The sequence below is a fragment of the Gadus chalcogrammus genome, chromosome 11 (genome assembly GCF_026213295.1).
Source record: "Gadus chalcogrammus isolate NIFS_2021 chromosome 11, NIFS_Gcha_1.0, whole genome shotgun sequence".
Classification (NCBI taxonomy): Eukaryota; Metazoa; Chordata; class Actinopteri; order Gadiformes; family Gadidae; genus Gadus; species Gadus chalcogrammus.
The window spans coordinates 23,448,612-23,464,562 of NC_079422.1; the positions used below are offsets into that span (position 1 = coordinate 23,448,612).

The 15,951-nt window shown below is 43.5% G+C and overlaps 2 protein-coding genes across 4 annotated transcripts in view; one reads left to right on the forward strand and one right to left on the reverse strand.

Moving 5' to 3' along the window:
- The first annotated feature begins 518 nt into the window (after positions 1 to 518).
- On the forward strand, positions 519 to 4,364 carry ykt6 (YKT6 v-SNARE homolog (S. cerevisiae)). Its single transcript, XM_056601524.1, has 8 exons — positions 519 to 723; positions 1,001 to 1,168; positions 1,426 to 1,508; positions 1,883 to 1,983; positions 2,087 to 2,191; positions 2,512 to 2,577; positions 2,674 to 2,775; positions 2,876 to 4,364. The coding sequence occupies exons 2-8, from the start codon at positions 1,065 to 1,067 to the stop codon at positions 2,909 to 2,911; spliced, it is 597 nt and encodes a 198-aa protein (XP_056457499.1). The 5' UTR covers positions 519 to 723; positions 1,001 to 1,064; the 3' UTR covers positions 2,912 to 4,364.
- A 5,887-nt stretch (positions 4,365 to 10,251) lies between these two features.
- Positions 10,252 to 15,951, reverse strand: part of LOC130391504 (rho guanine nucleotide exchange factor 28-like) — a 40,654-nt gene continuing 34,954 nt past the window's right edge. The window contains exons 31-39 of one of the 3 annotated variants that reach the window (XM_056601691.1): positions 15,743 to 15,934; positions 15,388 to 15,495; positions 14,894 to 15,024; positions 14,750 to 14,797; positions 14,360 to 14,458; positions 14,094 to 14,258; positions 13,093 to 13,344; positions 11,645 to 12,065; positions 10,252 to 11,211 (exon numbers count right to left, since the gene is read on the reverse strand). In XM_056601691.1, the coding sequence (XP_056457666.1) occupies positions 11,024 to 11,211; positions 11,645 to 12,065; positions 13,093 to 13,344; positions 14,094 to 14,258; positions 14,360 to 14,458; positions 14,750 to 14,797; positions 14,894 to 15,024; positions 15,388 to 15,495; positions 15,743 to 15,934 (1,604 nt within the window). In that variant the 3' untranslated portion in view covers positions 10,252 to 11,023. The remainder of the gene's footprint in view (positions 11,212 to 11,644; positions 12,066 to 13,092; positions 13,345 to 14,093; positions 14,259 to 14,359; positions 14,459 to 14,749; positions 14,798 to 14,893; positions 15,025 to 15,387; positions 15,496 to 15,742; positions 15,935 to 15,951) is intronic. The other 2 variants (XM_056601692.1, XM_056601693.1) reach the window with 2 other exon arrangements.

A 15,951-nucleotide genomic window follows, 5' to 3' on the forward strand; every position in this document is an offset into this window, starting at 1 on the left:
TTCTTGTCTTGCCACAACTATCCATCAACAGCTTTGCCGTGCTGGCTCCCTGGTTTCCACGGCAAAACGTTTTCATTGTTTCCCTGGAAATGGTTTTACCGACCACACATTGATGGAAAACACTTAGCTCAGAACTAAGTGGCTAGGGGGAAATTGTTAAATGAAGCAAACTTACTTGGGAAAACACCAAAATGATGGTAGCAGATCTTTCAATCAACAATCTACCATTGACACGTTACTGAAAAATTAAGCCTACACCCAGCCTTTTCTTTAAATCATTCACAGGACAAATAAAACAAAACAAAAAATACTATCAACATACAGCATATATAGATCTAGATATACATCTTTATATTGATTTATAGATATATCTATCTATATATAGATAGATATATATATATGAAGAAATTCGTTGCTTTGTTTTGGTGATACATTTAGCGGGTTATATTTGTTGCAAAAGCTTTCCTGCTGTCCTCCGGCCGAAACCCCCGGAACCTTTCTCCTTTATGTGTTCCTAATCGGACTCATATCCCGCTGGACATTTAATGGGTCGTGACGTGGTAATGGGTTGTTTTCCAGGTAGCATTTGGAAAAATTTCTCTGCCCTAATCGAGTCTTACGTGCTCTAAAGTTGATGACAATTCTTTCAAACCCAGTGTTGTGCGAAGTTGGGAACTATTGTGTTTCCTGGACCAGGACCATCCTGTGTGGCTGCTCTGTGTGGTGAGGCCCGCACCTAGACCGACTAGCCACAGCCAATTACATAGCATAGATAAAATAGGAGTTGTCATGACGTCATCCGCTCTATCTAACATTACTATACTATACTACGTTACATGTCAAAATATTTATTTATTTTGTAGGATGCCGACATGTTGGTAGAAAAACAGCAAGTTGGCACGTTAACCGCCTAATGTTAGCATTGACGTTAGAATTAGCACTCCTATATAAGCCGGATGAGTATGACTCGTGTGTTTCGTCTTGTGTTGTTGTTCACCAGATCATTCGGGGCTCGCTGCTCATATCTGCCGTGTGATTGACACCACCGCCACTTCTCAATCAACATGAAACTCTTCAGCCTCAGCATCCTTCATAAAGGGGCCACCAAATCCCACCTACTCAAGGCGGCCTACGACCTCTCTTCTTTCAGCTTCTTTCAGCGCTCCAGGTGGGTGTGACAACCACCACTACCCCCTCTCCAGTATTCCCGTGTACCTTTTCTAGACGGATGGTTATTACAATCTAGCTGTATCTTTATTCTCAATTCCATTACAATGGTATAACGTTGGTGCTTCAAAGAAGAAAAATAGTGCTTAAATATTATCATTCGATAATTAGTGCTATTAATTTGCATTGAGCCATTGTTGATTTTACTAGTTGTCTGGTTTCAAAATCCTCATGTGCATCGTCTCATTTGGTCTGTAGTGTCCAGGAGTTCATGACATTCACCAGTGCCTTGATTGTTGAACGGACATCACATGGAAGCCGAGCCTCTGTCAAAGAACAAGGTTATATATGAGCACAAACATCCCTCCCAACGCTATGAAGGATTCCCCATTACCTCCTGACATATCCCCCACACACTAGCATAAATGCCTGGGTCCTCTACCAAAACCATACGGGTTCCTTCAGTCATCCTAATCAGTGCTTTATTTAAAAGGCTTATTTAATTAATTTGCTGTGCAGATAATTCAAATGAAACTGTCCATGTGCAGGCTATTCTATATAGTGTGGCCTGGGATTAAAGTGTCTGTCAAATGACAATATTAATAGTTGTTGATATCAGACGTAGACTCGTATTACCCATGTGACGTTAATGGCTCAACAGACGTGATATCCTAAAAGTTTTTATACCAAACAATGCTCCTGCTCCTTCCTCCAGAGTATCTTTGTCATGTGTACGTGAGGAACGACGACCTGAGTGCGGTCGTCATTGCTGACCATGAATACCCGCAGAGAGTCTGCTTCACACTGTTGGACAAGGTGGGCAGTGCGGCTGCACAGACAACCTGGAATCACTCACTCTGTCTTGACACTTACTCAGAATTAACCATTTTTGGGGGTGTCCTTTCTTAACATCTTTTAGGTTTTAGAGGAGTTCTCAAGGCAAGTGGACAGTATAGACTGGCCTTCTGGAAACCCTGAAACCATCAACTACAGATCCCTCGATCTTCACCTAGCTAAATACCAGGTACCTTTTTTAACCATGTGATACAGTTTGTGTGTTTAAATGAGCCGCAGTACAAATATTTAGCAGGCGTTTTTCAACCGCTTTCATACAGTTTCGATGTTGCGTGCTAAAGTCAATTAAGATGATGCTGCCTGTATTTGTATGCCAGGTGTATTGCATGATATGTGATAAGCTTTACAGCTAAACAACCATTGGAGTTCAACTTTATAATTGATATTTTATGTGGAATCTGAGTTAAAGTTTTGCCATGTTTTTCTGGTTTGTTTGTTTGTGTAGAAAAATACAAAAGTTTTAAAATGAAGGCTTCTGTTTCTGGCTAGAATCCCAAGGAGGCGGATGCAATGACCAAAGTTCAGGCCGAACTGGACGAGACAAAGATTATTCTGGTGAGATATTTCTTGAGAAAACCTTGGAGGGCTTGTGGTCTCTGGTTGCTGGAGTTGCACAATGTTTCTAATTGGTTGTCCTATCTGTTTATCTAGCACAACACCATGGAAAGCCTGCTGGAGAGGGGGGAGAAACTGGATGATCTAGTGGCAAAGTCTGAACACTTGGGGAACCAGTCCAAAGCCTTTTACAAGACTGTAAGTCCTGGAACCTTGTTCCGAATGGGATAAAATGCCTTGCAGTCAGCAACCATTCCTAATTGTATTTGTATGCGTCTGTTTCTTTTTCTCTGTGCAGGCACGGAAGCAGAACTCATGCTGTGAAATCATGTGATGCCTCTGCCTTGTCCCCTCGGACATGCCTCTCTGCCTTTCTGCTATTCCTACGACTCCCATCATGCACCTGCCCCCAGCTCTCAGCACATGGGCCAGATGCTGCTCAGGGTAGACGGACTGGGAGACATGGTGGAAGACCACGGGCATCTAGGTCTGGCCTGACTGGTGGGAGCTAAAGGTGGCTGAATGGGGTTTAGTCAGGGAATTATTTTTGAACCTTTCAAAGTTAAACGTCATTGTGGTGTTTCAATGCCAGCTGAGGAGTTAATAGCGTGAACTTGTGTATTGGTGGTGTATTGTTCAAATGTCTTTAATATTGCATTTTCGGTATACCGATTTTAAAATTTAAAGGTCCAGAATGGCGTTTAAGTTGTACTCCTAGGAAACCAGGAAAGAAAATTAACACTAGGTGTCTGTTTTTTTGTTTCAAGTAAAATCCTGACAATCTGCCATTCTTGTTATAATCTAAAGGAAATGATAAAGAAAACGATTTCAAGGTTAAATCGCTCCCAAATCCAGAGACTGACATAGGCATAGTTGACTAGTGGACACTGTTGATTTTCTCTCATTTGTTTCTGTTTGTTGAGGTCAGCCGAGGTTCTGTCATGTTGGCCCAACCAGCAATGGGCCTTCTCGGATGCGACTGGACCTTTTTTGATAACGATTATTAAAGTTTTCTTTGTTTTTGTTTTAAACCTCATGATGATGAGCAAACACTTTCAAACATTCCCATTTAGAATTGATGGACTTGTCATGACACAAATGTTTCTATGCTAATGGTTGGTGACAGTTTCAATGAGCTTGTGAGTAAAGTTGATGTTTGGCTTCAACACATTTATCGGATTAATGTGCTCTTGCATTGCGCCTTATCGCTTCATGAACCCAATGTCCTTTATGCTCCTTTCCTCACTCACAGTAGACTGGTTGTTGGATGCAAAACAGAGCCTAGATGTAATGAGATACATGATAGGCGTCTTGGATTTTAAGACCAGACCAGATGCATATAACCATGATATTCATGGAAACGGATGTGTAACTGAGTTCATTCCCACACCTGTTGGCAAAACCCTGTCCTCGACATGTTCTCGGACTGACTACATAATCCATGCCTGGTGTGTGTCTCCTGAATTTGCTACAGATAATTGAAGAAACATCAGTAGACAAAGTTCATCCCATTTTGGTAACTAGACATAATCTCAATTTGTCAGATTCATCCAATGTACTTTTTGCTTTGGATTGACCTCTGGGAGATGGAACCGAATCTATTTAAGTTAAGACAGTGTTCTCAGTCAATAACCGATTATCCATTTAAGATGAAGAATTGCCTTTGGTATTGTGTCTGGGTGTCTTAAGAAGTCTAACTTTAAGTCTGCAGTTGGTGTGTGTGTGTGTTTGAGAGAGTTGTTGCTTCTACACCTTTTACAGTATTCATGTGGAATACCTTTTTTTTTCTTCTACTATTTTTTTGCTGACAGAAAATACACAGGCTAGAAAGGCAGGTTAGAGAATCCAAAACCTTGTAAGCCCACTTTGTTTCTGCATGGGTTATAGTCACCATGTGTCGCTCTGTCCAATTATAATTAGGTAAGTGTCAAACATGCTGCAACTATCTATTTACCAATACAATTGTTGTTCAACTCCAGTAACCATCACAACTTTGTATAGGGGAACCTATATAGGTCTATATAGTCTGCCAACAATTTGAGGAGTAAGCCAGAAACAATTCATAGTCTTATATTATATCTGGTGGAAATTCTAATATAAAATCTGTCGCAGCCAAACTGATTTGTAAATAAAAAAAACGAAATCTTCCATGGCTCAAATGTATGCAAGCGTGCGCAGTCGTTTTATTTTCTGATGTATTTCTCTTGTTGAAATAAAGGAATATTGATAACATAACGTTAATACGGCCTACTATTTTATAATTTGTCCGTATCTTGTAAGGAGAATTCTGTCACAAAATGTCCAAAAAAGTATTTAGCCTGGGGAAGGTGCAAAACATTAGCAAAGTATTTTTTTAAATTAATGCCTTGAATAGTCCGGTTAAATAGTTTTTTTTTTTTTTAATCAAACAGAGATTTCGTTCAATCACTACTCTACTACAACGTTAATCTTTCCATGCCTTAGATCCTGTTTGACAAGGTCACCATGACGCGTCGAAACCATGATGAAACTTTCTCAGACGTGAAGCGAAAAAATGTGCTGAATGCGGAATGGGAGCCCTTTTTCTGATTGGGTGTTGAAAAAAAGTGTTCACAAGAAGATTGAACTAAACACAGACTATAACTATTGACTAAAAGTATTTGAGAAACTATTTGAGAAAATGCGTGATTGGATACAATATAGTGTCACTTAAATGAAAATGTACAGCAGTCAAAGAAACCTATTGATTTAGGCCCAATCCCATTTCTACCCCTTACCCCTTCCCCTTCCCCCTTCAAATTAAGGGGGAGGTGTAAGGGTAAGGGGTAGGGATGGGATTGGGCCTTAGTTTTCTCTGGTCGACATGTATTTATTTATGAATTATTTTTTTTGATACGGTAGGCCTATGTGATGCCATGCTTCAAGCCATTTCAAAATCGACCTTCTAGTGACATCACATGCACATCTGTTCACCCAGATGTATGATGGATAGATCAACCTACCAGTTGGTACAGTCCACTTGGTAGGCTGGTAGGTTGATACATCTCATAGATAGTTTGCTTGTGACGTCACTATAACAATTTGAAGTAGCTTGGCATGTCAACATCACACATCGGTGGTAAAAGAAGCACTTATAATCAGATTCGACAAACCCTAGAGGAGATCTGTTTGTTTATTTCGCCTTGTATCAAATCGATGTCCTAACATTATTTCGACCTGCTCCAAAACCACCCACTTTTTCGTTGAAATATCTTGTTCTTTTAGTTAATTATTTCGAGTTGCTAAGTGTTGATTTTGGTGTTATTTTAACACTTGCAGTGCTAAAATAGCTCTGTGGGTGGTGTTGTTGAAGAGTTTTAATGCCCTCTTACTCAGAGTTAATTCCGTATCCGGTTTTAACGCGCTCTTTTTCTTGAACTCGAGTTTGAAAGCCCAGCATCTGGAAGGGTGATATAACTTACACAATTTGGAAAGGTGAGGACCAGATATATTTACTTATTTAGCAAGTTACTCTTGATTTAAAAATAAGTGTTCATACGTTAAGTGGGACATTCCTGACGTGGCCGTAGGCTACGACATGCGGCCGAGCTCCCGGAGCCGCGGGGCTGCGGGGCTACTAGTTCATGACAGTACTGGACATATCTCCATGTCCCATTTGCCCCCCTTTGATGGCAATATCCTCACTATAGTAAAGACATTTTCTTTATAACATGGATAACAAGCAAAAACAAAAAATCGCTATTAGGCGCTAATCGCTAGTTAGCGAACATGCTAAACAAACTTTACAACATGGATGATAGTTCAGGCAGTACTGGACATATCTTTATGTGCCACTTTGTTCAACAAAATGGGACAATGATATCCATATCATTTGTCCCTAACCCCAAATCAGTGCCGCTAATGAGCACCTCAGCTTGCTGCTAAAGCTTTAACTACTCTAGCTGCTACGGTGTTTCGGTTCAACTCGTGACCGTTTTAACTGGTCACGAGTCGGCGGAGAAGCAAAGGGCCACCCTCCTACAAATGGGTCTGCCAGACCTGAAGGTTCTGCAGGATTGCCCCACCCGGTGGAACTCAACCTTCTACATGTTGAAGCGTTTTGTGAAACTGAGGGATGCAATCATCACCACCCTGGCTTTGGTGAATCCAGCAGTGACCACCTTTACCCATGAGGAGTGGGAGGCCATTGAAGAGGCATGCGAGGTGCTGCAGCCATATGAAGAGGTGACAGTGGAAAAGGGTATGTATTTAATCAATTTATTTAATTTATGTAATTAAATTCATTGGGGCATAATAAATGACATGACATATATGACACATGGTAAATAAATAGATGAATGTATTTCAATACATAGATAAAAGGTCAATAGATAAAAATATGGTCTATAAATAGATAAATACATGGTTAATAAATAGATAAACAAATCCATAAATATTTGATTTAAAACACATTTTAAAAAGGTTCCACATAACAAAGATGACCCTCTGCAACTGTGTCCTTTCTGTGTCCTATCTGTAGCTAGGTGACTGCCTCCAAAATAATTATTTTGGCACGGGGTCTGCAGAGGGTCATTGCAAACCACCTGAGGACCGGCCGCTTCAAGCAGCCTGTGGTGGTGTCCCTTTTAACCTCACTCAACGCTGAGATGGCCAAGCGTTTCCACAGGATTGAGTTCAACTCCTTGCTGTGGGAATCCTCCATCCTTGACCCCAGATTCAAGAGGAAGACCTCCTCTGATGACCAGGCAGCCACCGAGGCCCTCCAAAGGCTTACAACTGCTGCAGCACAGGCGACCACCTCCAATCCATCCCAGCAGGAAGCTCTGGTGGAACAAGGAGCTGCGGGGGGACAACCATCAGAGGAGAGCATGGTCTGGGGTGACTTCGACGATCAGGTCTCAGGGCTCGTCGGTCACATCAGTGCAGGTGCGGAAGTGACCCTCGAGATCCTCCTTCCTGCAAGAGGCACTGATCCCTAGGTCCTCTAACCCTCTGACCTGGTGGATAAGTCGATCAGTGATCTATCCGAGGCTCACTCAGCTAATGATGGAGAGATTGTGTGTGGTCGCCACGTCAGTGCCATCTGAACGAGTGTTCAGTAAGATGGGGCTGATCATTTCCGTCTCCCTCCAAGGCGCAGCAAGTCACGTTCCTGAATGCGAACCTGAAGTGAACATTTAGGCTTCTTCAGTTCCCAGAGGTTCTTGGGTTTTCTTTCTGCCATCACGGTTGGTCAAAGGACAAAAATGTTTGTTAAATGGCAATGTTCGGTTTTGTTCCCTACCCCTGAGGTTGGACACTGGGTTACAGCGGCCCTCACAAATCCGATGAATCCGAACATGAATTTGAATGTTAACATTGAAGATTTCGGATGCACTACCTGTATGTAGAGGGCAAAGTCTTTTAGAAAAGGTATAGTTTGTGGTTTAATAAGCTTGCTTTGTCCCATTGTCTTCCACATCATGCCTGATATAGACCTGTATTGTTTACAGACAAATCATGGGGTAGCCTTTATTTAAAAAGAAATTAATAATTTCCAAAACCTTATTTCACTCTTTTTGTAGGAAAACAGGCATCTGGTTATGGCAGATTTCACCAAAGCCTGACTGATGAACAAAAGGCTGCAATGGACAGAATGGAGCGAACACAGAGACTGAATGAAGAGCGTGAGGAGAGGGTCATGTCTAGATTTTTGGAAGAAAGTGCTCGTTCGACCGAGCGTTTGGTAGGGCAGCTATTTGAGGGCCTCAGGTCTTTTTAAATTTAATACAATCTATATATATAATATATATATATATAATATATATATACATACAATTTGATATGGGGTACATTAAAAAAATATATATCTTAAAGTTCCCCATCAATGAATAAACAAATTAATAAGGTGAACAGATATTGATGTGAAAATATTGTTATTTATTTATTAAATATTTGTTCCACCATTATGTTCCCTTAACCATACGTGTTTAAATGAATAGAGATGACCCCTGCGAAGGGGAAAGTGAGTGGCCATATATCCTGTAACCACGGCCCTTTCGTGGTCACCATGTTCATTAACATTTGCTGGCAGGCTGAGGATAGATTCCGTCTGGAGTTGCAGCCTCTTCCAACCAGTTTACATGTTCTCTCTGAAGCTGGCAAAAATTGTGCAAAGCACAGCAGGTAGCTATGACAGTCGGTGTGAATGTGAAGTGAAAGTCACTACGTTTCAACAGAACACGCCATCTTGCCTTTAGAATTCCAAATGTATTTTCCACCCCAACCCGGAACGAACTTGGATAAACATTGAAAGATTCCTGCTCTGGAGGTAGAAGCGAGGAGCTGAGATGTCCTTTAACAAGCCACGGAAGGAGCGGATATGCAGGATCCCCAACAACGACTAGCCTGATGCTCTCTCCCTTGATCACATTTTAGGAACAGATCTATTCCGCATAGAAATCTAACGCGGCTACTGACTCAGAGTCAGCAGAACCGTGCACAAACACATTCCATCATTCGATTCACCGGAAACTCGACTGAAACAGTTCAGTCGAGTATCCGGTGGCACCGAGTCTGACTGACTCAGCTGAGAACCATGCAATGGGTGCATTCCATGATGCGATTCACCGCTACCGGAAACGGAAACTGGACTGACTGAACGAACGAACAATTCACGAACGACTCCTCTTGGCCAATTGACTGACGCGAACTGTTTCCCGGAAACAAATCATTAAATCCACCACTGGTCTGTAGTGCCCTAAAGCAATTCGGTGCTTCGCGAGACCCGAGACTCCCGCGAGAGTGGGCGGCGGGTCGCCGGCAGAAACTTGCATATTCCCTTTTCCCGCCAAGATAAGCCAGGGGGAGTCGAAACAACGACCAATCGACCCAAGTGTTAAAGAACCATCACAATGACTCTTAACCTTTTATGTTAATGTTAATTAAGCCAAAAAAGTTGCATAGTTCCCCTTTTATAAAACACATCCAATACACGGAATGTCGGCTGGTGACGCCACTGAGGCCATAGTAGGCCAACAATGCTCCTAGCATCCTACGAGTAGTACCCCTGGAATCAAGGTTAGCTACGAGCGTTTTCACGACGTTCGTTACCAACGATGCTTTCGGGAAACGGAGTGAAAACTGTACGATGCTCGTACGACGCACTCCACGATCCATTAAGGCTAACGATAGTTTTGGGAAACGGGGCCCTGGTTGGCGAGCCATCGCACCACAAGTGTTTGGATAGTATTGAAAGCCTGGAGCTGAAGGATGTCTGGGGAAGGATGCTCCTGGCCTAACCAGAGAATCATGTCAATTATCTATCACAATTTGTCCCAATAAATAGTCACATAATGTAATCAGCCATTAAGAAGTAGATGCAAACTTACCAGCTTCAAAGTAGCATCCAGTTATTTGCAGACGATGTTAGAATGTATAAAAACAGCTTAAGAATTAAAGTTTTCCTCAAGTCCATATTTCACGAATTGAGCATTAAACTTACGAACTCAAAAGATTTATCACAAATGGATCACGACAGTTTAAATGGGTCAGTTGAGGTGCCAAATGTTGAAAGCCTCGTCCTACTGTTGTGAAGCAACAGCAATACTGTTGCTTCACAACAGTAGGACGAGGCTTTCAAGGGAAGAGATTAGCAAATTGTTGATGACAAAACTGACCACACACACACACACACACACACACACACACACACACACACACACACACACACACACACACACACACACACACACACACACACACACACACACACACACACACACACACACACACACACACATTATAATCAATACATTTCAGCTTCAAGATTCTTTATAATAATAGTTACATTGCAGGTGTCTTTTTATTCAATTTGTATTTAACAATATAATATTAGACATTTAACGGTGAAAAAGCTTTAAAGATACAAATATATCCGTTCAATACCATGTGCGTAGTAAGCCTTTTCCCATAACTATACATATATTTAAAATGAGTACATCCAAACTTAAATATCCTGCCCTAAAGAATTGCGTCAGAATTTTGACAAACAGAGGGATATACTTATTATAGAAAGTTTACGCTGGAAAGGGTTGTTGTTATCATTATTCTGCGTACATATAAATATATAGCAGTAAGTGCTTATGGTTCCCCCTACATCAACGTTACAGGAAACAGCAGTCTGATAAGTGCAACAGCACAGGTCACAAGAAGCATTTAACTTGCACTGCATGGACACAAGCACAAGAGCTGATTTGCTTAGAACTTGTTTTGATATAGAGGCACAAGAGGTAACGATTATATTGATCATTTAACCCAAATGGCAAGTTGGCACAGAAATGAATAAAAGGCACAAATGTATTATTACTCTGACAGACCAGTACACACACACACACACACACAGACATACACGCACACACACCAGACCCACTAACCCCGTCCTGTTAGGGCTAGCTTCCAGTCGTTCTCATCAGTCCTCGCAAGACATTCAGAGGTACACAATGTTCTCCTCGCCCTCCTCCCCGCTCTGTCCATCCAGAGCCAGGTAGGCCTGAGGGCTGAGGAGGGGGGTGAGTGAGGCGGAGGAGGGGTAGTCGTCCTCGTAGAGCCCCAGACCTGTGACCACGGGCCTCCACGACCCCTGAGAGACGCGCTCCAACGGGGGGCTGAGGTCAGCTGATATATGGGGGGGAAGAGAGAGAGAGAGAGAGAGAGAGAGAGAGAGAGAGAGAGAGAGAGAGAGAGAGAGAGAGAGAGAGAGAGAGAGAGAGAGAGAGAGAGAGAGAGAGAGAGAGAGAGAGAGAGAGAGAGAGAGAGAGAGAGAGAGAGAGAGAGAGAGAGAGAGAGAGAGAGAGAGAGAAAAAAAAGAGAAAGAGAAAGAGATTCATTATGAAAGTGCTATTTGGTTGGATTCAGGTTGGAAAAACACTGCTGCCGCTGATCCACCAATAGTTAATGGGTGTGTACATGGTAAAAAGAAAGCAGTAAATATAAACAGCTCTTTTACATCCCTCGTTCTGAACAACCCAATAAAGAGAACTGAAGACAAATAGGATCCAGTAACTAAATAAAAACGACTGCTAAACACAAAACTGCTAGGTATGCTTACTGCCGCCGTTGTTGTTGTTGTTCTGGAGCTGCGAGCTTCGCCCCGGCGTGCCGACGGAGCGGCTGCGACCGTAGATTATGGAATGTCTGTCGGGCGGTGGCGGTAGCGGTAGCGGTAGCGGCAGCGGGGGCTTGGCGAGCGCCTGGCTGAGGAGTGTGTTGAGGCTGTTGTAGAGGCCGGGGCTGTGGAGCAGAGCGTTGTTCTGGAGCTTCCTGGGCCCCGCAGGGGGACTCTCGTGCTGGTGGTTGCTGTGGTGGTGTTGGTGGTGGTGGTGGTGGAGGAGGGGGTGGTGGTGGTGTGCGAGCAGGGGGTGGTGGTGGGGGTGGTTGTTCTGCTGCGGGGGAGGCCGGAGAGGGGGCGCCTCGTTCTCGTGCACGGAGCAGCTGCCGTCCAGGCTGCCAGAGCGACTGTGGGCCGACACCTGGAGGAGAGGAAGAAGACGAGAGGAATGAGAACAGGAGATGAAGATGAATATTAAGGAAGAGGAAGATGACTTGGCAGGGAAGAGACTCATGGGCCCAATCCCAAAGTGAGCCCTGAGAACTGAGGACTCACAGACTTAATTTATCTCAGGTGCTAAGTGAGTGTGTGAGGCCACATGGGCTCAGATAGGTATAGATGGGATTGACACAGCACTTCACGAGAGCACATGTTACCTTGGCAACGTTTAATGACAAAGATGCTGCTGACACGTGCCGGTTTGGGAATTCTCATTTTTAGCTTCTTTTTGTTTTTTTGTAAATGCAATGAAAACAAGCGGCTACAGCAATTTATTGATATTAGAAAATATAATAATCATGAGACAGAACAGGCTACATTTGGCTGAATTATAAAAGGTATAATTAGTTACATGAAGAGCCGTTTGGGAGCCAAAAGAGCCGGCTCTTGTTGGTGAGCTGATCCAAATGATCCGGCTCACTAAAAAAAGGCTGAAATTCCCATCTACTCGCGCATTGACAGTAGCGTGGTCTTGTTGCTTACCTTCCTAATTTGGTCTCCGCGGTAAACGTCACAACGCTTTGTCTTCACTGATGCAGATTGACGGAAAGGGCTCTGTAAGTATGGACTCAAACCCTCACGCCCTTTGGAATTCGACATTGGGACAGCCCTAAAGCCCTAATAATTTCGCGAGATTTTTACTAATAATTTACTAATTACTAATAAACCGGATTTGACATCACCAGCACGTTTGTTTGGATAAGCACAAGAAATGTCTCCCAGGTGGCGTGCATTAACGGACATCGCTACAGTGTGTCATTAAATTCAGTAGCATTAATAGTATTGTTACATCCAAACATACCCGGTTTGTACCACTTTCTTGAATATGGCAGTTTGTTTGTGTTTATATTTTTTTTCTTCGATCGAGTTTGTTTCTGAATCCCAATCCCTCCTTTCCCATCGCTCTCTCTGTGTGCTTTACTTCACTGTCTGTGCGTTCCTCCTTCTACCTGGTATCCGTCCAGTGGGATCATGACGGGCAGGCTGCTCTGCCGGCTGTGCTTCCAGCTCTGGAGCAGCAGCTGCTGGGCCTCCACCCTCTCCTTCTCCCGCTCCACGCTGCGCTGGCCTTCCCACAGCCGGTCCACGTTCTGCTGGTACTCCAGCAGCTGGGCATCCAGCTCCTTGCGCTCGCAGCGCAGCCTCTCCGCCTCTAGGTGGCACTGTTGCTCACGCTGCTCAAGCAGCAGCTCGTGCTGGGTCTGGAACGGCACAGAGGAAGAACTTCTCAAACATCGGCTTGGATATGGGATAGGGATGGAAGATACAGAAGATACATACACGTAAAGTCAGCCTCTACAAAGCTTATTTTATCCTTTTATCCAGAATATGGAAGTTACACAATTCATACAACTCACCAGTTACATTGAAACCAACAGTGTTACGAACAACATTTCATACTTCTACACAACCGGTGTGTCATGTGTGTGACACACAATTGTATATATGTGGTTTTCAATATAAAACATAGTGAAAGGATTTCAGTGTGTGCATCAGTACATTTTCAACATTTCAGCCACATTAAAACAATACTGTGATACTGATAACCATGATCAATATGACCCTGTTATGAAATATTCGTACCGTTTCATCTCTAACTTGCTAAAAGGCCAATCTGCAACCGCAACGCTAGATGTAACTAAATCCTACAAACAGCACCTTTAAGAACATCTTAATGCAAAGGAACGCTCAAACATGACCTCAAATACATGATATGCCGCTGAGATCCCGACAGTAAAAAGAAAAAGTGTGTCCCATTTTAATGCGAGGATTAAATCACATTTTTCTAATTGGCTTAGAATAGTGGCCGTGCCGTTTGAATCCCCAGCACTGTGAGCGTCCTGAAGCGCCTCAGAGGAACCACTGGGTGATCACTTCCATCAGCGCTTATCCAACAGGCGGGCATGGTGGCTGCTCGTTATGGAGAGGAAAGCAGACCAGCAAGGCGTACCTGTTGCTTGTCCCGGGCCAGGCACTCCCGGTCCCACAGCTGCTGGTCCTGCTTGAGCCTGGCGTGCAGCTTGTGCACCCCGTCCACGTCGTCCCTCCTCCGGTCCGAATCCTTCCTCTCCGTGTCCTCCCTCTTCCTCTCCAGGCTTCGCTGTTTCTCGTGATCCTAGAGCCGATGGGTGACCAAACGTTCTCGTTGAAGCAGTATGGTATGATGTTTTTTTGTTTGGGCCTTTATAGTACGATGATGCTGAGGATGATGCATACCTGGTTGTTTTGAAGGGCGATGCGGGGTTGTGGACGTGGTCCTTCCATGCGGAGGACTTTCTGGACTTCATAGTAACTGTCTTGGAGTGTAACCACAGCCTGCAGACACCAGGGGGAGACTTATACTAACACCACGGGCTACTGACTGCTGGTTCACCGTCGGTGGAGCAAACAGAGTCCAGACACTCCCTTGGGGCAACACTAAAGGTGAACTTAAGATCAATCAATGATGTCATGAACTTGATTCCACAGTTATATTTACAGTTTTTAATTTGCATGACAATAAAAAATAAATACATGGAACGTCATGGACAGTCAGGGAGTAAGTCCAAACTACGGGCTAAACTTCTAATAGCACACTTATTATCTACATTTTCCGTAACTACTCACCTGCAGGCTGTAGAGAAGCTGCGTCAGACTCTGGACACTCTCCGCCACCTACAGGACACACAGTGTTACTGCATGTACCTGAATCAATCCAACGCAAAACGTTGAAACAAATGAAACAAAAAAAAGTAACTGCAGTGTCCGCACCGTTGCTTGTGTGCCATTGACGTCCCCGCTCTGCTCGGTGGGAGAGTTGCACAATAATCCGTCAGGCCCTGGCCAGTCTCCGTCGGACATCAGTGAGGTTGAGCTCACGCTGAGCGTGCTAAGATAATCCGCTACGGTAAAAAGACAATTAAAATGAACTAAATAAGGAAATTCAATTACTGGTAGATAGAAAGTAAATAAGATGGACCGTTTTGTGTGCATCATAGTATTATCGTATTATTAATTGATAATTGTCTTACACTTGGCTACATTAAGAAATGTATAACCCTTGACCACTCACTGGTGAAATATCATTTATGCACAGGAATAATGCTGGAAATGCTTTGTATTTCAAAGCACACTATAAAATAAGACTAAAATAGGTGAAAGTGAAATGGAGCAACCATGGACACCACAACAACACATTCAATGTATCCTTCGGCTACACCTTAAATGATTGAAGCGACATAGAGTAAATGAATAGAAATCAGTACGTTCAGAGGGAGACTCCTGGATACTGCCGTGGCTGTTGTAGCTACAGTTCTCTGGACCCTGGCTGGAAAAGGCCTCCCCAGCCTGCAGAATATTCAACAGCCTCTCCGCTGTGTAACACATGAACAATTATTAGAGCAGTTCAGAAAAGAAACACTCACAACCACCATTTAGAATAGATTTTATATTTTCACACTCCGTTGGTAAAAACGAACACTATACACAGTGCCTTAAGATCAATCTATTCCGGTTTCTTCAAAGTCCAACTACCAAGGCCATGGCTCTCATGTATATAAGATACTTAAATATAATTTATAATTTCTGACAAACTAGCTCCAGCCTCCCCACCCCCCTCACCCTCTTTCACAGCGGCTGTAAGAAGTGTGGAAGCCTGTCTTGGTGTGTCGGCGTCAGTCTCGGGCGACGCCAGCAGATGGCGCTGTGTCACTGGCTCTCCCGGTCCAAGCGTTAGCTCCGTAAGCTCGGCATAGAGCTGCAACTTCTCCTCCAGGGTGCTGCATATCTGCTGGTCCTGGCTTAGTAGAGTCTCTGCAGAAAACACATTT